The sequence below is a fragment of the Natrix helvetica genome, assembly GCF_964273705.1.
Source record: "Natrix helvetica genome assembly, chromosome: 3".
NCBI lineage: Eukaryota > Metazoa > Chordata > Lepidosauria > Squamata > Natricidae > Natrix > Natrix helvetica.
In genome coordinates, this window is record NC_138549.1 from 122,452,510 (window position 1) to 122,478,963 (window position 26,454).

A 26,454-nucleotide genomic window follows, 5' to 3' on the forward strand; every position below is an offset into this window, starting at 1 on the left:
ACCCCCAGAAATTACACACTGGCGGTCAGTTCCCCAAGGGGGACTAAATTATGTTTAATGGTTAGTGAAGCAACTACAGAATGTTGCTATCTTCTAGCGGTGTTTTAAGTGTTGTTCTCATTGTCATTCATGGAGAAATAAAATAGTTGGTATGGCATTTTTCTGTCAGCACTCTCTAATTTTGTTAGGAAATTCTTGAGTCATTCCTTCTTCCATGAGGATGGTCAGTGAATGGCATGAGGAGGATGATAAAACGACAGCGAAAATCCAATGATTTCATCAAACAAATGTTGTCCTTATATACTTGTGCCCTAGTCTCTGACACAACTCTGTATGTTGTTTTTGTGTGATGACATCGTGCATGTTTCATCATCTGTTGTATTGACTTTCTTCCCTGGTCATCCATATTGAAAGCTATATAGTTTAGGGCCTGGAGTGAATAATTTAGCTTAGACTGAATGCTTCGATGGAAAGAGAACTTAAATGGGAGAAGAATGCAAGTGTGATTTCATTCTGTTATTGAGTTTCAACCATCCCATAGTCGTGTCAGAGAACAAGAAATATGTCAGATCTGGACTGTTCTGGATGTTTTGGTGACTGCGCAAGGAGTTTTGTTTTGTTTGAAATAAAAAAAAATACATTAGTGACTGCTTTTAGTGTGCACGAAACTGGATTCTTCTGTAATCTCTAGACTTTTATTTGTCCGGATCCTCTTATGTGAAGGTCAGATTACTTGAAAAGTATTAGAATCTGAAAAAAATGAGTAAAGAATGAATTTCATGCAGCTCAGTGTTTTCAGCACATTTTCTCAGAAATAAATCCTTCTAAATTTAATGTGGGGGGGGGGGTTAAGAAATTGTGCATATTTATTCGATCCTAAATAATAGCACAGGATAAATGATGATATATTTCCTGTTTCTTGCGAGAGTCCGAATTCTGAAGACTTAGATAAGATTCTCTCTGCCTTGTTCCCCCATACTTGGAATGCCTCTCTTAAATACATAATACAAAACGTAGTTATTTAACTGATGTACCATTGACTTACAATCATAGGAGGAAACAGAAAGCTGTGATCCTACTTTGGGGAATACTTTGTAAGATGTTCAAGCAGATTCTTTTTCTCTTTAGCAGATGACACCAAGCCCCCACTTCCCCCTACCCTGGAGCCCACAGGACCTGCACCCTCCCTATCGGAGCTGGACTCTCTGCAGGACCCTCCAACTCTCAAACCCATTAGCGAAAGCAAGTCCTTGAACAGACTGCATAAACGGCTGAAGTCCGAGGGTGAGCTTTTTGATAAGAAGACGCTGCAGAGGGAGAGCCACCACGCCTTCCACCGCTTGCTCAGCGACAACAGCCTGAATGGATTGGCCTTTCAGGCTACGGGCACGTCTGCCAGCCCCCCGTTAAGTGGAGTGGGCAGGCGGACTTCTGTCCTTTTTAAAAAAGCCAAGAACGGGGTGAAACTACCAAGAGATCTGGACTGTCCCCTTGAGAATGGAGAGGACCACAGCCAAAGTGGGCAGCTCTCCCCCTCCTGCATAGAGGGTGAGCAGCCATCTCGGAAACAGCCACAGAGTGGGAGCTACAGCGAGAGCGATGACGAGAAATCCCCCAGGCAGGCAGGAGTGACAGGTGACTCCCCTGAGCTTTCATTCCTCTGATGTTTTGGGAAGTCAGAGATTTCTAGAATAAGGGTATCTGCTGGCTGGCTGGCAAGAAATGTCCATATCTCTATAGCATCAAGCATTTCCCTGAATGATAATTGGCTTCTGGGCAATTTCTGTCATAGGAATCTTCACACCAGGCCCCAATGATATTAAGGACGAGAGAAAGCTATGGGCTCCAATCAGAAGATTAGCCTGAGTTGTGGAAATTATGCTGACCTTTTGATTTGTAATTGATTTGATTACTTTGATTATCTTTTATTCTGTTGCTAGGACTGTTTTTAGGAAGATTTGGAACATTGGATAGTTTGAGATATAAGAGTAGAAAAGTGTATGCATTTCTTTATTTTCACCCCAAAAATGTTTCCCCTTGCCTAGACTTCTTTTCATATTTTAATTTGGGGGAGGGTCACTATGTATATTATTTTTATAACTCTTTCATTGGAATGAATCCTAACACTATTGAGATTTTTTCCCCAGTGAACATTTGATGTAAACAGTTAACACCAGAATCTTCTCCGCTGTTTTTAGAATAGAACAAAATTATGTGCCAAACACAAATTTGATGGTGCCTGGAAGAATGCAACAGTATTTAAAAGTTCGCTTATTTATAAGATCTGAAATATTAAACAGCAGGTTCTAACATTTCTCTTAATGTGTTTCTGAACTCAAGGCTCATGTGATGACTCACAAGTCAATGTAGGATCAGGCTCCCCTGAAAAACATATTTGAAAAGTCCTCATATTCAAAGTTCTGCCGATGATACTTATCTCTAATAGTTTATTCACATGTGGCAGTTAACATTCAATGCTGCAGTCATTACATAGAGAACATTGATCTTTGAGCCATTGTATTACTTCAATATTTAAAAGAGAGAGAATCAAATTATCCTTAACCAAAAGCAGCATTTTTACCTATGTGCCCTACAGAGTACTTTTATTTATTTGTCTATCAAATTTATATGGCTGCCCATATCGCAAAACATGACTGTAGGCGGCATACAATAATCAAGTAAAAAGCAACAGAATGAGCCTACGAATAACAAAATTTCCCCTGAAAACTGTTTAAAAGTGACTATATATATATATATATATATATATATATATATATATATATGTGTGTGTGTGTGTGTGTGTGTGTGTGTGTGTGTGTTGTATTTGTACTGATAAATAAATAAAGGGAGACATATATATATATATTATATATATATATATATATATATATATATATATATATATATATATATATATATATATATATATATATATATATATATATATATATATATATATATATATATATATATATATATATATATATATATATATATATATATATATATATATATATATATATATATATATATATATATATATATGCTGGTTTTGTTGTATTCGGGTCTTTTCCCGTGTAAGGTTGAGATTGTCTTTGCGTAGATTTTCACGGGTGTAGGTATGCTGGTTTTGTTGTATTCGGGTCTTTTCCCGTGTAAAGTTGAGATTGTCTTTGCAACGTTTCGGCAGGATCGCACCTGCCATCTTCAAGCGTGAGCTCAAAATGTGGGCTTAAAATGGGAACGGAGCTGCCGTCTTTCTGTAAGTCTTGGTGGGAGGGGATGGGGTGCTGGCTTTGTTTCAGTAAGTGGAATGATTGGTTGTGTGGTTGTATCATGATTGGTAGATTGGTGCTGATTGGTGCAGGCTGCGTGTGCATTGTTGTTTTGTATTATAACGGCTTGGGTGGTGGGTGGTGTTCGTTTGTTGGCTAGGGCTGGTTTCCAGATGTTTGGTAGGCGGGAGGTATCATCACGTTTGTTCATGCTGTGGGGGTGTTTCTCTATTTCGATGGCTTCCATGATTATTCTCTTGTGGAGGTGTTCTGTTTTGGAGATTAACCTGGCTCCTTCAAAGTTGATTTCATGTCCTGTAGCTTTAAGGTGCTGGAAAAGGGAAGAAGTTTTTTCTTTTTTTCTTACTGCGTTTTTGTGTTCTGTGATGCGTGCATTTATTCTCCTGTTTGTTTGTCCTATGTATGTATGTATGTATGTATGTATGTATGTATGTGTATATATATATATATATATATATATATATATATATATATATATATATATATATATATATATATATATATAATGTATGTATATATATCAGTAATTTTACTATATTGCAGGACCAAAGACATATGTTTTCTTAAGTACTAGTCGTACATAACACTGATAACCGTTGCATGCGACATTTTTTTAAAGTAGCAGCAAATAATGTTAAAGTCATGGGTCTGTCTTCTCTAGTACTGGGGAGTTACGTTTTGTGAGGATTGTCATATTTCGGGAGCATCCAATTTTGAGAAACTAGCAGCAGGTGAAATCTCCCACTTAGGTATATCCCAAGGTGTTTTGATTTTTATGTGTTTTGATTGTTGAGGGTACAGTTGTACAATGAGGCAGCTGTTGGAAGAGTTGAAAGAGGGACAGATTGTCATGGAGAATACGTACATGGTTGCGAAGAGTCAACAATGATATTGTGGTCACATAATCAGTGATGTGTGTTATGTTCCCGCATCCATGCTTTATACATTTGTGTAGCCTTATTTCAAAAGCTTATGCACAATAGCTCTGGTATCACTTGCAAGTCTCCTGTCCAAATATTAATTAAGCTTAACCCTGTTTGCTTTTGAGTTCAGATGCAGTCAGCTTAAGTGTGTTAGGATTACATAGCAGCTGTTGTTAAAAATAATAAACTATCAGGGTAGTTTCATATTCTAGTTTGACTAGTAAGTGCAGCGGTTATTTTTCCCATTTGAGGCATTTGGGTGACAGCTGAGTGATTACCAAAAGATTCTAATATTCTGCTGAAAACTGTTTTCATTCAGACTTTTCCCCCTTAGACTCCATCCTTTTTATCTTTTTGTTCGTGAATAGAAAATTATATAGTGAAGAAAAGAGAGTTTTCTGCTTTTCCTCTCATGAATAATTATAAGGACACATTTGTTAAGAAAAAGAATGAAGACTAATTGGCAGAAAATAAGATCAAATAGTTTATTACTGTCAGTGGTAATACATTACAAAATAGAATGATTTCATCCTTGTATTTTGAGGGGGCGATGTGGACCTTTCTTTAAAAAAAAATAACATCCATAGGGAGTCTTCTTGAGGCTAATGTATTTCATGAATGCGTTTTATTTGGGAGCCTGCAACATTTCTGGTTGTCTCGCTGATTGTTGCTCTACATTTATCTATTTTCTATGACCATGAGATCCCATTCCTGTTCAGTCTAATGTTTAATCAGTTTATGGTGGTTTGAATCATATTCACCATTTAATTGCCAATTCACCAGATCTGAAGACATCCTTTTGGAGCATTTTACATCAGAGGAATAATTTTGGTGTTGGCATTTTTTTGGCAGCTTTACTGCTCAATCTTGTTTCTAGTTAAATAAAATTCATTAGCATCATTAAAAATAGTAGATCATACACAACTTGAAAAAAAACGGCAAAGATTGTCATTTTAGTAGTTCTGGAATAGTTTTAGCATATGTAAACCTCAAACAGATCAGCCAGATAAGATAATAGGGATACCTCTAAAAGCATTTAAACCCCTTTTACATAGGCAGGGCGGTTAAACAGAACGTGGTGATGCTATTAACTCACTCCCAAAACAGCTGCTTTTGTAGGGGAATTTCCTTTTGTAGCATCATTGTAAATTATATCCCCAATTTCAGTGTCTTTAGTTGGATAAGAATTATTCTATAAGAGCTAGGCTCAAAAGTGAAGATATGTTTATATCCTTTTCATGTTAAAATTTCTCTTCCTCTGTACGCCCTTTCTTCTTTTAGAACCAAGAATATTACTACTTTTATACCTTTATACTTATAGTACTTATAATAACAGGTATTAGTGAATATATAGAAGATAGCTAAACAGTTTTTTTTTGTTTAAAATCATCATAATAAAGGAAATGACAATAGGGAGAAAAGTAGCACCTTTGTTATAATACAAATGCATAATAATTTATTGGGATTAAATAAAGACAGAAACAAATAGATAATTTCAGAAGAAAAGTAATGAGGTGCCTAAGGGATTCTTGTGAGAATGATATAATAAACAAAATTCAAAGCAACAATTTAAAAGGATAGGGATAAAAGCCCTTGAAAAATCATGGGATAATGGCTGGAATGAAGACCATTCCAAAATTGATTCTATGAAAGACTGATAGAATTACTGATACACAGTACTATTTTTATGGGATAGTTATATTCAGGCAAAACCAAAATAAACCTATATGTAGAATATTAAGTACACAATTCAATATGAACTGTATTTTATATTTATATATATTTATAATCATACTGAAAACTAGTGTTGTGTAATCTCAAAACTTTGTGTCAGAGATTACCTATAATTTATATAATGGTAGGTTTGTATGCTATGTGTTTTCATTCTCTTTTAGTTATCTGGGTCCAACATAACTTTTAATTCATAAAAAATATGGTTAAAGACACTATAATGTTTAACACTTCTTGGCGTAGGAGATGTTTACAGAAAGACAGTAAATATTCATATACATACAAATGTTCCAACCAGTGATGGGTTTCCAATTTTTTTACTACCGGTTTGCTCAGGCAGGTGTGTGTATGCAACGCTTCTGGACATGTGCAGAAGCGTCTGGGCAGGTGGGCGGAGTCTCCCACCACCGCTACTACTAGTTTTCCCGATCCGGGCCAAACCGGGAACAACCCACCTCTGGTTCCAACTTTAGTACAGTATATGCAAAATTCCCCTGGTGATTAGGGCACTTGCATAAGATTGCAGAATATAATCCTTGAAATATAACCCCTCCCAAACTACTGTATTGAATTATCTCTTTTATTCTACTACTATTCTTCTCCTATTGTAATAATGCACAAGAAGAAAGATAAAATTACCTTGAAGTGACTTTTATGCTGGGGGGAAAATGCAATTGAAAATGCAGTGAACATGTATTTTGAATGAATTCTATTAGTTTGAAGGGATAACTTGGAACTAATTGGCTTCTTTATTATTTTGGGGGAAATAAAGCAAAAAGCAAAATGTGCGTATAAAACCAAGTGTGTTATCCTCTTAACTTTATTTGAAAAAAATACCATCTGAGAGGATCAAAGGAATGTAGGATTCTATTAATCAGATTGTCCCTAGAATAATAACTTTGATAAATATCTCCATCAGGCTTCAAACTCAAATGTTATATTGTGATTAGGACAAGGAGTTAAAATTGCTCACATTTTCCCCAGGGTCTTTTGTGCGTCATTTAATAAATGGGTTCTTACGTATATTTCACTTTCCTGCCCCGCAATTACTCTATCTAGATTAACACAATCTATATGTTAACTGCATAAAGCTTTATTGGGCTCAATGTAGTGGCATCGTAAACGAAATTTAGAATTGCCTGGATGCTGGTGAATCCGGCTCAGATTTGAAAAGCTAAAGCAACATTACAAATTCTGCTATGCCCGCACAGGAGTCTCCTTAAGCACGATGAAGTTTGATAATGTATGTTCCTAAACTTTTCTCTGGCTGCCAAAACAATTAGATTAAGTTCATTTTACTGCACAACCAGGTCTCTAGAATCAAAAATAATTGCAGATATCCAGATGAAAATGCTCCTGGGCTGCGACTCTGCACAAGGAAGGTCTTCTTCTTAGGAAGGTCATGCCAATTGTTGCCTAAATCTGATGAACGTGCTCATCTAATCCCATTAGCTGGAATATATAATTGTGTTTCTGAGTTTTCCTCAATGAATCTCTGAATATCTTTTGAAGAAGCATATTATGTGTAACCAGACTTATTCTCACCTGTCTTCTCAGCACCTGTGACCAATGGCTTCAGGAAGCATATAGAAAGTGGGTCTGATTCAGAATGTAGCTCTGGACGGGGCAGTGGTCTTTCACTTGACATCTGCAGGTAAGACCCTTTTTGGGTGGTTGCATTCAAATAATTAGAATTCTACTAATTTTATATATTTACTGTAGAAGGTTTTGCTGATTTCAAGGTGATTGTTCCTTCCTTACGTTTTGGGCAGCATACAATGCAGTAGTAGCGCTGGATCTCATATGTGCAATATATGTTTACCTTATAGTAGGGTTTCCCAGACTGAGGTATATCTCCCTTGGGGAGGTGCAGACAAAGTCCAGGGGAGAAATGAAGAATCCTTTAGTTACAATATATGGTTACAACAAATTCACCTTTTCCAAAGTTTCACTGTATTATTTTCATTGTTCATTTGTGTCCATTTTGGTGTTTGGATTTATATAGGAGGGGTATATACATTAAGATTACACTAAAGGGAGATGAGATGGCAGGTGTGTTGGCAGAAAGTTTGGGAACCCTTGCCTTGTAGCTTATTTATTTTCTGACCCTCTCTTCATTTTGCACTAGTATTTTAAAATTAACTTACCTGATGATTCCAAGATGTATGGGTACCATAAGGTCAAGAATAAATTCCAATCCAAGTGTTAGGGAAGTTCCCTACAAAAAGAATGGTTTGCCTTGTCCAATAAACATCTAAATCCTTTTAGATTGATATCTAAACTTTTGCCCTAGAAATTGTAAAACCACATTAGCTCTGCCAATTCTTACCTTGCAATTGTCTTTCTTTATCTTTCCCAACAATGTGAAGCCTCCTTGGCTTTTGCTTCCTTCCTCATTCTTCCTATGCAATTCCTGGAAGCAGCTGATCACTATTTTAAAGTCATAACAGAGCCCCTCTGCGAGGGAGATGAGCAGTTTAGAAATAGGAAATAGTAATCAATCAATCAGCAATTATTTTGCACTTGTTTCCTTCATGTGGTTTCAGTTGCCCTGCGGATATCTATATCATGTAAAGGTCTTGTGGATCACTGGAGAAGGATGCTGAAATTGGAAGGTTTTCACGCTAGTATGGTGACCATTCCAGAAAATAACACTCTGCTTGTCAAGCCCCGCTGGCTTGCCATACCTGGGGGGAAGGGGGGCCTGGTTGGACCTCTCATCCGTCCGTAGCCCAACCAAGGAAACGCAGAACCAGACAAGCAAACACAACCAAGCTGAATTCAGGGTTAATCGCTGACGCAGGTTTAATGGCCGAGAACCGGCATGAATAAGTCCTGGTAGATTCCAAGTCTGTAAATATCATAGCCACGCCCACCACCGTAGCCAGCATCCGGCAGCTGTTTGTCCTCCTTCTGAGTTTTTCCTCAGGTGCCCGTCAGCTGTTCCGGCTGATTTGTGGTTGCGCCAGTCAGCTGGTGAGTAACGGGCAGGCGGGTCTAATGGAGAGGGCATCCGGTGGAAACTAAAAGACTCAACCTGGGGTATCGCATTTTAGATGCCGGAGTGGAGATGGATCCAAATAAGATCCAGGCTGTAATGGGATGCCTGTACAGAAGGGTATTCTTTGTGACTAAAGCTTCCTTTCGTTCATGACATTATATGAACTGAACTGAAGCTATCAAATGGTATTTAGTATCTCACTTTCTTGTCATATCTCCTTTTTTCACAGTAGTCCGCCACCACACAAACGTAGCCGAGGGAAGCCTGCTCTTATACGGGTACCTTTTCTGGATGGTGTAAATAAAGATTTGCCATACAGCAACTCAGGTGAGATAAAATTTGCATATGAAATTCATATGAGTAAGATATAGGGACTATTTTTCCATGTTGATTGTGCCACAGGAGAATAGGTTCTCTGCATAGTTCTGTGGAGTTAAGCACTACCAAATTCAGCGGTGCCTGCTTTTGAATAGTTATAAGGACAGCTTGTCAATTTATTCTTTAAACCGGTGATGTCAGAACTTGCAGCCTCTGAACTTAAGCAAGTGATATAATCTGCTTCCCTGAACAGGTACCAGAATTCATTTCTGAATGCCTTACCCTCCTCAGCCATTTGTCATGAGCCTTGGTAGCACAGTGGTTAGAATGCAGTATTGCAGGCTAACTCGCTGTTCACTGCCAGGGGTTCGATCCTCACCAGCTCAAGGTTGGCTCAGCCTTCCATCCTTCTGAGGTTGGTTAAATGAGGACACAGATTGTTGGGGGTAATATGCTGACTCTGTAAACTGCTTAGAGAAGGCTGTAAAGCACTGTGAAGCTGTATGTAGGTCTCAGTGCTATTGCTGTGAAGGCAAAGGTATGAGTGATCTCAGAAGGGCAGCAGGGGATGGGGAGAAATTACCTTTGCTCCAGCAGAGGCCTATGATATCATTAGGAAGGATCTCAGGAGACATAGCTTGAGGCAGTAGTTTTCATTCTCCCAAATCCCCTTACTTGATACATTTATGTATTCCACATTATATGATCAGAATACATTGTGGAATATAGTTACTTTGGTGAACAGGATACACATATGGCAGTGATGAACTAATCTTTTTGTCGTTGTGTGCCGAAAGCTGAAATGCAATGCACGGACGACATCCCCCCCCCGCTCGCCTCACCCCCCCCCCCGTGCAGGTCCGTGCGACCCCCCCGTGCATGCATGTGACACTCCTGTGCTCCCATGCTCATGTACCACGCCCCTAGGCCCCGTTTTGGCTTCCAGGTTGGTACAGGAGGCCTTCCAAGCCCATGTATGGCCGAGACCTGAAGACCAGCTGGCCGGCAGGAGGCGCATGTACGGTGGACCTGGGCTGAAATGATGACTGGCGTGCCCACAGAGAGGGCTCTGCATGCCAACTGTAGCACGCATGCTACCGGTTCGCCATCATGGGTCTTGACTGCGTACAGTCTATGCTTCCATAGCAATAGCACTGAATCTTCAGTGTTGAATTCCATAGCACAACATAATTCTAAATTGTGTGTTACTGTAACTTCTTAGGAAGAAATTTGCTGATGTCATATGAGGAACACACTGATCTAGAACCTCTGGAACTTGTGTGGGCAAAATGTCGTGGCTATCCTTCTTACCCAGCCCTGGTATGTATCTAAGGCTAAGTCAGCAGTACTTCTTGGAAAAAGTTAATTCTATTGAAGAACTGTGCATAAGAGCAGTCTCACTCGGTATTTTTATGTTTACTTCAGGCTAAAAGGTAAAATAGTGCATGTACTTTGAAACATCAAACAGCCTCTAAATATTTTAAGATTATCTGGACTAGATTTGAATTTTCAGAATTCAGTTTGGTAATTTAACTATTACTTGTGTTTATTAATTGTTTATTTTTCTCCTTCAATTTAAAAGTCATATAGCTGAATATGCTTAAGGCTCATATATATATTATTTAAGCTCAATATATTTTAAACAGAATATATGTGTGTGTGTGTGTGTGTGTACGGCTTTTCTGTTCAAAATATATTGAGTTTAAATAGTAAATAGTAAATTAAATTATTAATAATTAACTTGTGTTTCTTATTATCATAGCATATTGTGAGTTAATATTTATAAGATGTATTGCTGTTTTTAACTTTTCTGAGGTAGACTCCTTGCTATGTTTACTAAATAGCTCATTCTCTAAGTCTCTAGAATTTTAAAATCTTATTCTAAAACACAAATTATCCTGTCAACAAAATGCCAGATTAACTCATTTATTCTATAATATTTTACTCTGCTTTTCACAAAGTAGATTTGAAATAATATCTGCCTTAAGGTAGATGATGATGTAATATATAAATTCCAACAACGTAACTGAGAAGTACATAGAACATACAGTTAATACTTTTCATTTTTTAAAAATAATTTTATTAAAAGTTTTAAAAGATAAAAATTAACACAACTGATATAAAATGAGGAAGAAAAAAGAAATAAAAAGCTGAAATTCAAGAAAGAATAAAGAGAAGTGGCTTCTGGCCTTCTTTATACGCTGTTTCCCCGGGGAGGTCTTATTAGTTTTGAGGTGCGGGAGGCAGCGAGAGTGGTCACCTCATGGCTGCTGCTGTGTTGCAGTATTTTCTGAGAGGGCTTATTTTCGGGGGAGGGCTTATTTTAGCGCATGTGCTCAAAAGCCCAATTAGGCTTATTATCAGGGGAGGTCTTATTTTCAGGGAAACAGGGTAGCAGTTGTAAATATAATTATAAATTTACATCTTTCTCTAAAGTTACATTATGACCCTCTTTCAAAACCAGAAACCATAAATTCATTTTCTTCTGTTTTGCTCAAAAAGTCCATCAAGAGTTTTGAGTATTTGCCTATTGTTTCTCATCTTGTGTCAGATTCACAAAGGTGTTTTGGGCACAACCTGTGGGTTTGACTCTATTTCTTATTTTCAATAGGGCATATCTAACATAAATTTTAAAATCTACATTAATCTTGATTTTATTGTACTACAAATAATACAAATCTTAGGTCACATCCTTCTAACTCCAAAAGCCCCTTCTCTTTTGCATCTTGTAATACTATATATTTAACATTTGGTTTTTTCCTCTGCCACACAAACTTAAATATATCCTTTTGCCATTGTTTAAAATGGTGCATCAGTTGTCAAAGCAGACAAAAACACCATTCTACACAAGACATTCATTTTTATCACAGAAATTCTCCCTAACAATAACAATAGTAGTTTCTCCCATATTAATATGTCTTTTTAAACTCCATTCCATGTTTTAATACTAATACTTAATAAGTGCTAATACTTTCGAGGGAATTCCCAGATCCAGTTAAAATACATATTTTACTCTCAGAAATCTAAGGCATTAGATTCAGGGTATATAAAAGTGTACCTTGTCCCATATGAAAATGAAAATATAAAATAAATTATTACAACAAAATTTTATATACATAAGCGCTTCATATGTATGTGTACGAATATTGTACAACAATACCAATAAATACTTTTGTGTACGAATATTGTACAACAATTCCAATAAATACTTTCATGGTACAAGAAAGTGATTATAAAGGTTAACCTGTTCTTTATGCTGGCCCCCAAAATTTTGAAGTACCGTATTTTTGGGAGTATAAGACCCACCTTCCCCCCTCCCCCCCAAAAGAGCATGGAAATGTTGGTGCATCTTATACACCGAATACAGCCATTTTTGACCTCCCGAAGCTCCCTAACCCTCCCATTTTTGCAAAAACAGACCATTTTTTGCAAAAACTGAAGCGGTTTTGCCTTCCCTCAGCCCCCAGCAGCCCCCTGCAGGCTTCAGCAGGGCTGGGGTAAGGCAAAAACGCCTCCATTTTTGTGAAAAATGGCCCGTTTTCCACCCATTGTTTGCAAAAACGGGAGCATTTTTGCCTTACCCCAGCCCTGCTGAAGCCTGCTGGAGGCTGAGTGAAGGCAAAAACGTTTTTTTTTCTTACTTACCTCTTCAAAATCTTGGTGCACCCTATACACCAGTGCATCTTATAGTCTGAAAAATACAGTATGTTCTTAGAGAAATACATTCTTTCCCTTTGAGCAGTAAGTAAAGGCTGGTCTAATCTGCAAAAATATTTAAGATTCGCTCGTCAAAACAAAATGCCCATGTTACCACCAAACCTTGATGCTCTCTAAGCTTCTTGTTTCAAGCATCCTTGGATTTTACCACAAAGGGCTCTTATGTCTTTGAGCTAAATTTTTGTCACTTGTGTTAAATCATCACTGTGTTTTGCTCTTTGCTTTTTAGATCATTGATCCTGAGATGCCACAAGAGGGCCTCCTTCACAATGGAGTCCCAATCCCTGTCCCCCCTCTGGAAGTGTTAAAATTAGGTGAGCAGAAGCAAGCGGAGGCTGGAGAAAAACTTTTCCTCGTCCTTTTCTTTGACAACAAGAGGACATGGTGAGTAAAATAAGCCAATGAAGGGGAATAACTTCTTTTCTTTGGACAATAGAATATATTTATTTTAATTAATGTAGCAAGCTTGCTGATGATTGAGGGACGTTTCGGTCTATGTAACTGAGTAGTAAGCTAAGAATTCATTCTTCTAGTGAATCATAAGTATGACTTTTGTTTGTAACTGCGCTAAGCATTCTAGCTTGTTTTTGCCAGAGAGAGTGTACATTTACTAGCACTTTTATCAGGCATTAGTGCAACTTAGACAATTTAAAAGTCATAGAAGGGTTGATTTGTACAATTTGTAAGGCTCTCAATTTCTTCATTGTCTCCATAATAACCCTCCCTCTCTCTCCCCCCCCCTCCCTCCTTCCCTGCCTCTCTTTCTCCTGCAGGCAGTGGCTTCCACAAGAAAAAGTTCTTCCTCTTGGAGTAGATGACACTGTGGATAAACTCAAGATGCTGGAAGGACGGAAAACCAGCATCCGCAAGTCTGTCCAGGTTGCGTATGATCGTGCAATGATTCATATGAGCCGTGTTCGGGGAGACCATCCTTTCGTCACACCCAATTATCTGTGAGGAAATTGGCTCTATCCATCCTGCAGGAAGTAACATCTGCATCTACAGGCAAAGTAGATCAACTATGACGTGAGGAATATGGGATTTTCCTGCCTACAAGAAGATGTAATTGCCACATTTGCATTCTGAGTAGAGACGCAGTATTTCCAACAGTAGGAAAAGTTCATGTTACATACTTGATATGTGCCAAAAAGTCTGCCTGGTTTCTTTCTGAATATGTTTCCCAAAGAATTCAGGAGGGAAAGAAGTGATGTAGCAGTGTGACCTAGTAAGATGATGTCAGGAACAGCTACACTATAATGCTGCAACCCTGGCAGAATCTTAAATAATTTGCTGATTGGACAAGAAGCCCTACCAGAATCTTGAGTTTTTAAAACTTCAGCTAGTCCTGAAGCAGCTGTGGAGCTTATTGCTTCTGTTATGAATTGAGGGTCTTTTTGATGACTCTTGTGTGCCAAATGTTCACTAATATTCACCATATATTTTCAAGTTATTTTTGAAAAACACTGGTCCCCCTCCCCTATATAGAACTCTCTAAATTTGTATATGTTTTTATGTTAGAGATTACAATTAAAAAGAAAGAAAGATAGAATATTTGGGGGGGGGGGGGTAATGCCCCTTTCCTGATTTTGCCTCATGCTCACATTCACAGAGCTTTAAATATGAAGAAACCCCTTGGGAGATATTTTCTGTGATTTTTACATTTCAATTTCAGATTCGTATACTTCTGAAAATTGATACAGTAATATTTTACATGTTATTTTACAAATACTTATGCTGCTAGAATGTTGTTGCTAGATATGAAGGTTTATTGTGAAATGAGGAAAAAGCAATCTTTATGGTATCGAAAACATTTCCCCTGTTCATGAACAATGCCACTGAAGCCCTGTCTCACTTGTCAGGTGTGATCTTCAGAAAATCACAGCATCCTGTCCATTCTGTAGGATTTCTAGACATGGAAGCAGCATCTTGTTTATTTACAAGGGAACATGCATTAAAAATCTCTTCCTCACATGCATCACCCTATTTAGGTTTGGGCCATTAAGCATCATATTGCACATTTAGCGCTTTTCCCAGCTTTCAGTAGTAAGTATCTGCTTATATAGAGTGCCATATGTACTTTGACATATGCAGCTCTGGACTAAGGCAATCATGTAGAATCATGATTCCTCTTTACCTGAAGAAATGAGAATTACATTGGAATGTGTTTGTCATCTTATTCACCGGAATTCCCTACAGTCACTCTTGGCCACCCCATAAACGCTTCAGCGTTTGCTTTCATGGTCTCTGAGCTTCCGTTATTGGGATCTGTTAAAAATAGAGCACAACCCCTTGGAGAAACCATTTTTTCCAACTTGCATATGCTACAAAAAGAGGAAGAGCTGAACCTTGCAAGTTGACAGTGCATTTCATAGGTTACATTTGATTTTGTGAAGGGTTTTTTTTCCCTTTAAGAATTTCAAACCAAAGGTACAGAGCAAGATTGTAATTTGAAAACCATTGTTTCCCCCCTACCCCCACCTCCTTTTTAAACTTTATTATTGTTGTTATTTTCTTATTAAGAGATAATGGGACAAATGTTATTGTGGGGAAAATCACTGCCATTTCTATGTGGTCTTTTTTTCAAGAACCACATCTTATACATTGGGACATAAAACCACACTATATGGGAAATATCTGTAACATATACAGAATATGAATAGGAATCTTTTTTTAAAAAAAATAGTTAATAATATCTCAAGGGTGTGGTTACAGAAGGAACTTTTGTACATAATTGTAAACTACTGTTCTAAATTATTCAGGCCAATTATTAATCTTTAAGTCCTCAGTTGTGTTGCTGGGTCTTTTGTATGCATACAATATAATTAATTTAAAGAAACATACATTTTCCCAGATTGTAGCCTCTGCTGTGGACTTGTGATTTATGTTTAACTGTTTTAAGATCTTGCATTTAATTTCTTCCATTTTTTTTTAAAAAAATTACAATTTAAGGATTTCAATTGGCTAATATCCTGCTGTTGCTATGGGACCTAAACGTGACTTGTCAGTCTGCTGTAAAGCACAGATGGCTCTATTTATTGTAGAAAGTGAGTTTATTTGCTTTCTAGAACTGTTTATATCAGATGGAATAAGAGGTAATAAATTCTATGCTTGTAAAGGAAAATGCTAATTTTACCTACTATAATCTGACTGTCTGAAACTATATTTTCTCTCTGAGAAATAAATGTTCTAATGTAAAATATCGGATTGGACTATTTTAGCAGGGGAAATTTCTTGCCTGAGATGGACTCTGAAATGAGATGATTTGTCAAAGTATTTAGAAGATTTCTGAAAAGCTGCTCCTGAAAAACACCATAAGCCTTTCCTGTTTCCAGATACATTCTCTAGAAAACTATGGGGTGTGGAAAAGTGACCCCCCTCCCAAGCACAAACAAAGCTGGTGTAACTTTATAGATACGTATGTTGATGCACTTCCACACTAGAATATTTGCATGCCAAAGCAACTTTGCCAATGAAATAGCCAAAAATAGGATCATCATTGATAGTTGAGGCACAAAAAGGGCAGTTATATGCCAAATTTATAAACATAATGCATACTGATTTCTGAAGAGGTCATCTGAAAGAACTTATTTTGTCCCATGAGTATTTTATCAGAAGTTAATACACAAGGTCTCCTCGCCACTCTACATTGGACTGCTTCAAGTAGGAATATATTAGGGAGGAGAGACAAGTATCTTGTTAAAAATCATGGTTTAGGAGTAATCTTTATCCTTTCTGTCCATATCAGTTTGGGAGATAATGAAAGAGCAGGCCTTTGAGCAGGATGTTTTCACTGTTTTCTATATGCAAACCTCCAACTACAGGAGTTTTCAGATCTTGTATTATGCTGCTTGTTCTTCCATTTCTGTTTTTCAATCCAAAGGAAATATGCATGGGCTGGGACAAATATAAGTGTTAAGTGATAAAAGTATGAGAACTTCTAGTTGCTTTATTCCTATTTGTACTTCATTAATTTATGCAGTGAAAAACGCCAGGTCATCCTCCTCGTGGGTGGATTACACTCTACGTCAGATCTGTTAAACTCGCTGGCCCGCGGGCCGGATGCATCACACACTGGCCACACCCATTCCTGGTTTAGCAAAGGGGGGGGGAAGAAAGTTCTGATACATCATGTGACACTGCCGTGACGATGCGAGTTTGACACTCCTGCTATATGTTACATAAATGGTGGGACAGGGAAATTCCATGTTTGCATCTTGAGTAGCTTTACATTTTCTTTGACTCTCAGGCATAGGAATACGTGTCTGTGATTGGTTTACACTGATTATGTTTTTATGTTGGAGGTCATTTTTCTTTATTTATTAAGGCAATTTATGTGACCACCCAATTCACTCACAGTAATTCCAAGTCTTACAAGCCCCGAATACAACATCCAATAAACCCTCATCCCCCTGGTAAAAACAATTAAACCAATCACCTTGGGGTGTCCAGGCCCACTGGCAAAACCAGGTCTTCAGGACCTTTTGAAAGAGCATCAAGGTGAGGAACAATTTTATTTCTGCAAGGATGACGTTCCACAGGGAGGGAGCTACCAGAGAAAACCCTTCTTGGCTCTATCAGTTGGACCTCCTTAAGGGATGCTGTCAGTATTGCTCTGTTCTGGGGTATTACTATTGAGGAAGAGTTTTTCTGCTTTTATGGTGCAAGAGGCCACTGGGATTGTTTGGCCCCTTGACTGAATACCAACCTGCTTTTCCCCTATATGTACTTTCCAATTCGAAAGATTTTTATATTTTCAAAATAATAATTTTCTTTCTATATTTCTAAAGATAATTTAATTCTGTGTTCAGTTCTGCAAGGTTCTAATAGATAGGTTCAGCACTGATCTCACAGAAGAATTTGCTTAAAGAAGAATTGGTGCCCTGGATACCAGCCATTTCCCCCTCCTCATTTAATTGCAGTTTCAGAATAACTCTGCAGGCTTGAATCTGCACTTCTTCCTCGGGATGAATGATGAGGGAGAGAAGACAATCAGCTAGCCGAGAAGTGTTTCCAAAAAGGACCTCATAGAGTGACAACTCATTGTATTGCCAGTGCCCTGATTGGTAGTGGGGAGTCAGGCGACCCTCACAAAGCCGTTCCACAAGCACCAGCAGCTCAAAGAGAAGGCTTCCAAGCTGGGAAGGTTGGAATAGGCTGAGGAATTCTGGATGCACCTTAAAAAAAGAAGCGTAATGCAATGTAAGCCTTAAAGAAAAAGAGAAAACAAGTATCTAACAGACTGTTCATGTCCTAGTGGCTAATTGGTTTCATCTTTTGGGGGTTCTTCAGACTTCAGATTCTTTTATAAGAAATTATGACAGGAAAGGTGTATTTTGTTTTCTGAAATCTGACATACTCCATGTTGGGATGCATGCGCAGATAGCAACGGGAATTGCAATGTCCACATGTTTGGAAAATACGTCTTAGGGTATCTTCCAATTACATATTTGTTTATGTCTGTTTGATTAAATAACTCCTTAAAATCTACTTTTGATCTCGAGTATTTTACTTCCTCTCCCAAATATCCCTGTGGGGGTAGGGAGGAAATCTTTACCTGGCAATTCATGATATCAAATAACAATTCTTCCTTCTGGGCTAATGTGCTAAGGAATTTTAGAATCTGCACCTGGAAAAAAAAAACCAAAAAAAAAAAAACTTTCAGACCATATAATCAGTAAAGGTAGGGGTGCTTATGTACACCATGGTTTCTTCATTATGCCCCCCCACCAAAAAGCTGATGATATTAGGAGTTTGGGTTTAGAGTAGAGCAGGGGTGTCAAACTGAAGGCCTGTGGGTCAGATCCGGCCCGTGGGATGCTTAGATCTGGCCCATGTGGCCGCTGTAGAAACAGGAAAGGACTGGCCCATGGTGCCTCAGCTGGCAAAAATGGAGCTTGGGAGGGCCACTTGGGGGGTACACGTCCCCCCCCAGCTCCATTTTCACTGGCAGAGGGCGGCAGGAGGCCATCACAGCTGATAATGAAGCTGAGGAGCCCATTTTTGCTGGCAGAGCTCTTGGGCCACCACAGAAACGAGTGACGTCAAGCTAGCCATGCCTACCCTGGCCATCCCCCAGCCCCCCCATGAGGTCAAACACCACCCTGATGCAGCCCTTCATGAAACTGAGTTTGACACCCCAGGAGTAGGGTATATTGGACAGTCCATGAGCCAAAGTACCTGAGCCAAATTGTTTCCCATCTGCAGAATGTCCATTAAGGTAGGCAAGAGCTTTTTCAGGAGAGGTTGCATGTGATTTGGCCATGGCAGTCCATTCAGTAATCTCAGTCCAGCAACGTGTATATCAGTGTCCCATAATTCAGTGATTATTTCAAGAATCTTGGGCATGAATTCCTGCACAGAACAAGACAGCATTTTATAAAAAAATGTGAATAATAGGACAGAAATCCTTGTTTCAGAGGTATGCTACACTGGGCCACAGGCTGCATTACAAAAAAATAGTGACATCAGAACAAAAAAAATGAAACTGGATTCATTTCACTTACATTCTAATTAAATATAGTTAATATGATTACCCTCAAGTCATGCATTTCATAATTTCTCCCTTCAATCAGATTAATAATTACAATTTGATAACATTTAGAGCTCTCTGGGGATGCATGCATGCACTAATAGTAAGCCTCAGGTTATATATTTCTTACTATGTATATTGCAAACACCATTTGTATAAGAACTGATGCTTTCAGTTTTTTCAGTTTTTGTTAATCATTAAAGCACTAATACTTTACTATAAATAATGTTTTTTTTTAAAGGCTTTTCCAAAATCAGAAAAAGCATAAACCTAATGGGTGATTCATTTTGTGCGCATTATAGTAGCAATCCTATAATAAATCTTATTCTTGGAATTGCTTCATTGCTTAATAATTATTTACTATTCCAGATGAGTGTTAGATAAAATATAAATAGAACAATTCTTGAGCACCAGAGAGTATCACAGGAATAGTTTAATTTCTGGTGAGAAACAAGCCAAGTAAAGGAATTTATTTCCCGTCCCTTTGGGAGGAAACAATTTTTTCCACTCTTGGTTTCAACTCCTAAAGAAGAGTAGTATTACCGTTCTAACACCAGTTTCTGAAATTGAGTTTAGAAAAAGAAGGGAAGAAGAGATGGAATCCTACAGGAGGAAAATAGAAACTCGTCTTGCAAATCATTTGTTCCTCCTCATAGTTGGTTGAGGAAAGGAAAGGAGTAATTTCTGCTCCTTGAAGGGACACCAATAGCAGTGTTTTCCCACAACTTACCTTAAGTGCAGCACCAGTGTCTCCATTGAGCCAGAAAGGAAACACAAGCGCCAAGACCATGTAAAATGAAGTCAAATGGCATTAGCAAACAACTTACAAACTGGCAGACTCTCAAGATGTGCAGGATATTAGGAAGTTGCAGGCCTTCCGGTTTTTGAGAGACGCTACAAAGACAATAGCTGTACAGGATAAACCATAGTGTTCCTACAGCTGTCAAAAAGACTTTCTAGCTGCCCCAAGTTTGATATTTGTGGGACACAAAAGTACACTAACGTTTCAGCAAACAAAATTATTTGTCACCTATAAGACAGACAATCAACAAAAAAGGGGCTCTCATTCCAATATCAGTCAGCGGTTAAGCCAGTGGTGGAATTCACATTTTTTTACTATCGGTTCTGTGCGCGTGGCATGGTTCAGTGGGCGTGGCAGGGGAAGGATACTATAAATCTCCATTCCCACTCCACTCTAGGGGAAGGATGCTGTAAAATCTCCATTCCCACTCCACTCCAGGGAAAGGTTACTGCAAAATCCCCATTTCCTCCTGATCAGCTGGGACTTGGGAGGCAGAGAATAGATGGGGGCGGAGCCAGTCAGAAGTGGTATTTACCGGTTCTCTGAACGACTCAAAATTTCTGCTATCAGTTCTCCAGAACTGGTCAGAACCTGCTGAATACCACCTCTGCAGTGGCACATTCATAACAAAAGCATCTTGTAACCTGCCTCAACAAACCTATGGTAGATCTCTCAATGCCATTGCTGTAGTGACCAAGGATCATAGCTGGATTTAGCATGAATAAATCTTAAGCAGACCAGATGATGAATCTTACAGTCCCATCCAGTTGAAAGAGGAAAAGATTCCAAGGAGATTTAGAGAACCATTTTGTTTATGGTTTATTGATGTTGTAATATTTTTCTAGTTGTTCTGGTGAGCTCAATTAATAAAGGGTTGGGTTCATTAATTACAAATTGTAAGGTTGAAATCAAAATCAGATGAACATTTCTTGTTGGGACTAATTTCTGGTGATAGAGCACTTTATGTTATGCCCAACTGCTGATTATGCAGATTAAAATCATGCAGTTTTTGTATAATTTATTCTTCATGCAGCAACTAGCCTATCCCTTTGGAAAATTCGGACATTTTTTTCAGGAGATAAACAAACATCCATTCCACTCCTTCAGCAATTTATTTGTTGTTAAGTCATTGACATGACTTAACAACAAATGTTCATTGGCATGAACATTTTATTTGTATTCCAAATATATTATGAACATTGATCAATTTCCTACGGATATCCTGTATGTCCTGCTTTTGCTGTGGGAAAAAAAACCCTGTATTTTTGTGCTAGTTGTTCCCAACTCTAGGGGGCAGTGCTCATCTCCATTTCAAAGCCGGAGAGCCAGTGTTGTTTGAAGATGTCTCCACGGTTATGTGGCCGGCATGACTAAATGCCAAAGGCGCACAGAACGCTGTTATCTTTCCACCAAAGGTGGTCCCTATTTTTCTACTTGCATTTTTATGTGCTTTCGAATTGCTAGGTTGGCAGAAGCTGGGACAAGTAACGGGAGCTCACTCTGTTACGTGGAGCTAGGGATTCGAACTGCCGAACTGCCGACCTTTCTGATCAACAAGCTCAGCGTCTTAGCCACTGAGCCACCGCGTCCCATTGACTTGTAGGTCTCCTAATTTGATGCTTTTGCTCTTATGCCCATTACAAATAACTTTGATACTGTTGAAGCGAGAAAAATATTCTGTCTGTTTATGGAATGGTTCGTACAGGTATTCTCAACTAACAACTTTCTTATTAGTGCTGGTTTCCTGCAGTTCCTAGGGATGAACTGATAAATAGCCAAAGTGATTATTTTGGTTGTTTTTAATGAAAGCGCAGCCTTAGGTCAAATTTTATGGTCAGAACGTTAATAGCTCTTCTCTATTTTGCATAGAATATGCTTATCATTGAAGAAAATCCACAGGTGTAGCTGCGAGCTTATAGATCACAATGACCACAATATCAAATGTCAATCATTCACATGTGAATTGATACTGATATACGTAGGTGCCTAGCATGGAAATACAGTACTATACAAAGGATTACCTGAATTCTGATTCTAAATTTCCAGATGCCAGCAAAAGCCTTGAGAGCATGCATTGTCTGAATCTTGACACCCATGTCCGAATCCTCCAGGAATGAGGCCACAAGTTTAACTTCCTCATAAGTACATGCGGATGCCTCGGGGAAAAAAATCTGAATTAGTGTGTGGGTAAATGCATGTAAGGCTAAGTTAAAGCAAAATGTAGGAAAGTATATTCAATTCCATTTAATACTTTGTAACTTTTCACATTCCATGGCTTAGGCCCAGGGTTCCTGCGAGACCACCTACTGCCACCAGTAGAACTCCCATCATCCAGTGCGATCCCACAGAGTTGGCTTCCTCAGGGTGCTGTCGCCCAGACAGTGTCGGCTGAGGACCCCCAGGCGGAGAGCCTTCTCTGTGGGAGCGCCTTCCCTCTGGAATGAGCTGCCCCCGGAGCTTCGCATAATCCCCGACCTCCGGTCCTTCCGACGCGCCCTAAAAAGTTGGCTTTTCCAGCAAGCCGGCCTGGCCTGAACAGAATAAAATAAATGCTTGATTTAATTGTTAATTTTAATCCAATTTTTAAAATGTTATTGTTCATACTAATTGGGTTTGTTGGATACTCTATCTAATTTCTTTTTAACTTTGGTAATTTGTGTTTTTTTAAAACGTTGTACGTCGCCCTGAGTCCTTTGGGAGAAGGGCGGCATATAAATCCAAGAAACAGAAACAGAACATTCAAATAATGACTCATTTTTTTTATTTTAAAATATGTGAAGTAACCAGTTATTTATTTCTTTTTACCTATTTATCCCTGGCTATTCTGGTTTCCAAACATTTGTCATAAATCTTAAGGTATAACACGTCATGATAGTCATAAGATACTAAATAAGCAATCAACATAAATCATACTAGGCCACTAAATATACAATATAAATTGCAAGATACAAGCAACAAAGTTATAATCATAAGATGAGAAGGAGATAGGTAATAGAAAGATGAGGAGACCCAAACAAATTAAGGAACATGAATCTGAAGCTTGCCAACTAAATTTATTTTTTAATTATGATAGTATGATAGCTGTGAAATAAATTTATTGAAGTATTGGAGTTCAAGAAGTAGGGAGTTTGTGCAGCTAACAATAAATAATGTGTTTTCATATTGCTGTGTTCTGCCTAACTTAACTGTGTCAGTTAAAAAAAATATCTACCAATTGGCTCAGTCTTCCATCATTGTATTTTACACAGGAGTGGGCTGCTGGGGGTTCGCAAGGGTTCGAGAGAACCTCTAGCTAAGATTCTGTGCAGTTCGGAGAACCCCCCAAATCCTATTCCTGGCTGGCCCTGCCCACCCCACCTGGTCCCTCCCAGGAGTCCCCATGCAGCCTGTTTTGGATGCAGGTAAGTGCAGGGTGTGCACGGAGGCTCAGGGAGGGTGGAAAACTAGCCTACCGGAAGTTCGTGAAGGCCTCTGGAGCCTGGGGAGGCCATTTTCACCCTCCCAGAGGCTTGAGGAAAGCCTCTGGAGCCCGGGGAGGGCAAAAACTCCCCCCCACTATGGTGCAGGAGGATGACTAGACCACACCCACAATGGCCACGCCCACCTAACACCGGGCAGAGACACCTTTACTAACATTTGTGAAGCCCACCCGATTATACACCTTAATATCCTCTCACCTCTGATTCCAGTAGATAAACGCAACGGGTGATTCCATGGAGTATCATATTCTTGGAGTAAGCATCTAGCTGTGGATCGAGAGAGAGCAAAAGTCCTCTGAGTTCTCCAGAATCCACCTCCGCTTTAGTCTGGTGAGCTAAAGCAAGTTCTAAGAGTGAAAAGGGGAGGAGAGTAGCAGGAAGACAAAAATGAGAAGTGATCTGGGAACTTAGGTGGAACTGTATGGAGTATAGATGAGACTCAGTAAAACTGGTGATATATTTTGACCAGCTTTCTCCAACCTGGTGTCCTCCCAACATTTTGGACTACATATTTTCTAAGCAGCAGAATGAAGCAGATTCCTTCAGATTGATGGGCAGAACCAAGACAAAATAAACATGGGGTTCACACAACATGTTGCAGCATCTTAAACATAGTTTATTAAATAAGCAGCAGTTACGTTTACGTCATGAAGAAGAGCTTCTAACCCATGATTCTAACAAGGCTCTATGTATGACCTAAACTAATGTTGTTTAGGCAACAGAATATGAGGAACTAGACCATGCCCTAAAGTAATATGTAATCACAGAGAGAATCATTGCTATAAAAGAAACCATGTTGCTCTCTTTTAGAGGTTGTGTATATTAATGTTCTCTGTCCAATCTGGCAGTATTTAAATGGATTGGACTGCAATTCCAAAGAACAGTGTAGGAGATGATCAGCCTGAGCTTGAGGAAGGGTCAAACATGTCATTAGTTTGGAGTCCCTGCACATCAACAAGGGATCTAAGTCCAGCCCTCTTTGAATTCCATTGACTTTTATTTGCCACCAATTTGCCTTGACTGTTAATAGTTCAGATTCTTTTTTAGAGGTAGCATGGAGGGAAACTTGTACTTATTTGAATATCTCTGGTCCCTGATTTTTTGTGCCTGACACATGGACATTGATCATGGGCTATCTGGGGATGGGTATAGTAAAATACATCTGGGGGGAATTAGATTGAGAAAAAACTGAACTATATGTGATTCAGATAGTAAACCATCAGCTTCAGTACAGGTAGTCCTTGACTTACAACAGTTCATTTAGTGACCGTTCAAAGTTACAATGGCACTGAAAAAAGGGGCATGACCATTTTTCAGTTATGGCGTTTGAACACCCCCATGATCAAAATTCAGATTCTTGGCAACTGGTTCATATTTATGACTGTTGCTGTGTCCCAAGGTCACGCATATCCCCTTTTGCGACCTTCTGACAAGCAAAGTCAAGGGGGAAGCCAGATTCACTTAACAACTGGGTTACTAACTTATCAACTGCAGTGAGTCACTTAACAACTGAAACAAGAAAGGTCATAAAATGGGACAAAACTCACTTCACAAATATCTCAATAGCACAAATGTTGGACTGAGTTGTAGTTGTAAGTCGAGGACTACCTGGATAGGGAAAGGGAAAGGCTTAAATTGAGTGAATTTTTGGTAAATAATCCAAAAATCAATTTAATGTCGGATTCATAGCACATTGTATCACACCTCATGTGGCTTGGCAAAGTTTAATACTACTTATTTGAAGCATAGCCACAGCTGCTATTGGTAGCTGAGAGTTAAACCAAGGCTTCAGAGAAACTGCCATATACATAAATAACTGCTTATCACAACCACTTCTGAAATGGAGCAAAGTACATTGACATCTGCCTGAATCCATATTACTCACTGGCTAAGGGAAGAGGCTCTGGATTATGAGGAGGACTCTTGATCCCTTCCATGATGGTCTTGGCCACCAGGAAAATAGCCCCAGCTCCTGTAGCAGCAGATACCATGTTTCTTGTTGTTACCAGCTCTAAATACTTCATTTCCTCTTCTTGAATTCCCAGGGATTCAGATTCAGCCTAGGCCCTGACCTTCCACAGATACTTAAATAGGAAAGGTTAGATGGATCGTGCATGGTTTATGACATCACCAGGTTCCATCATGACATCTACAATACATCACCAGAATAATGAAAAAGGAACAAGGATCTTTTACGTTTTAAATGTTACCTATACTCACAGTAGACAATCTTTTAAGGAAGAGAGGCCTGAGTTTCAGATATCGGATAAGACTGGGAAGAACAGCTAATAATAAGTATGTGGATTGTCTATCATCTGGTTTCCATGCTAAATTTAGAATTGTACTGGTTAGAAATTAATCACATACTGTACATTCCATAAACTGTTTGATTTGCTTTTGACATGAAATGTTAACTTTTGAATTAATATTAATGGTATGACTTATAACAACCTTCTTATGGCAGTGTGATAAAAGTACACATTGCAACTCCAATGTAAGATTGTCAACTAGAGCATCTAGCCAGCACAAACTTTTGGGAAATTAATTGGTTTGACTACAAGTCCCTTAAATCTCACTGCACCTGTTCAGCTCCTGATACAATCCATTGAAAAGAAATCACTCCTATAGCAATATATGTAGGGTTTAGGTTATAGGTGC

General features: G+C 38.7%; 2 protein-coding genes across 4 annotated transcripts in view; one reads left to right on the forward strand and one right to left on the reverse strand.

The window, feature by feature from the left end:
* BRPF3 (bromodomain and PHD finger containing 3) overlaps positions 1 to 16,927 on the forward strand; it is a 45,092-nt gene extending 28,165 nt beyond the window's left edge. Inside the window, exons 8-13 of one of the 3 annotated variants that reach the window (XM_081947059.1) lie at positions 1,129 to 1,635; positions 7,508 to 7,604; positions 9,181 to 9,278; positions 10,492 to 10,589; positions 13,216 to 13,370; positions 13,760 to 16,927. In XM_081947059.1, the coding sequence (XP_081803185.1) occupies positions 1,129 to 1,635; positions 7,508 to 7,604; positions 9,181 to 9,278; positions 10,492 to 10,589; positions 13,216 to 13,370; positions 13,760 to 13,943 (1,139 nt within the window). In that variant the 3' untranslated portion in view covers positions 13,944 to 16,927. The remainder of the gene's footprint in view (positions 1 to 1,128; positions 1,636 to 7,507; positions 7,605 to 9,180; positions 9,279 to 10,491; positions 10,590 to 13,215; positions 13,371 to 13,759) is intronic. The other 2 variants (XM_081947060.1, XM_081947061.1) reach the window with 2 other exon arrangements.
* Positions 16,928 to 17,559: 632 nt separating this feature from the next.
* Positions 17,560 to 25,820, reverse strand: LOC309389095 (armadillo repeat-containing protein 12-like; the record flags this gene model as incomplete). Its single annotated transcript, XM_081947067.1, has 6 exons — positions 17,560 to 18,160; positions 18,541 to 18,612; positions 19,164 to 19,337; positions 22,339 to 22,473; positions 23,995 to 24,143; positions 25,682 to 25,820. 6 exons carry the CDS (start codon positions 25,818 to 25,820, stop codon positions 17,807 to 17,809), a joined length of 1,023 nt encoding a protein of 340 aa, XP_081803193.1. The 3' UTR covers positions 17,560 to 17,806.
* Between the last annotated feature and the right edge of the window lie 634 nt (positions 25,821 to 26,454).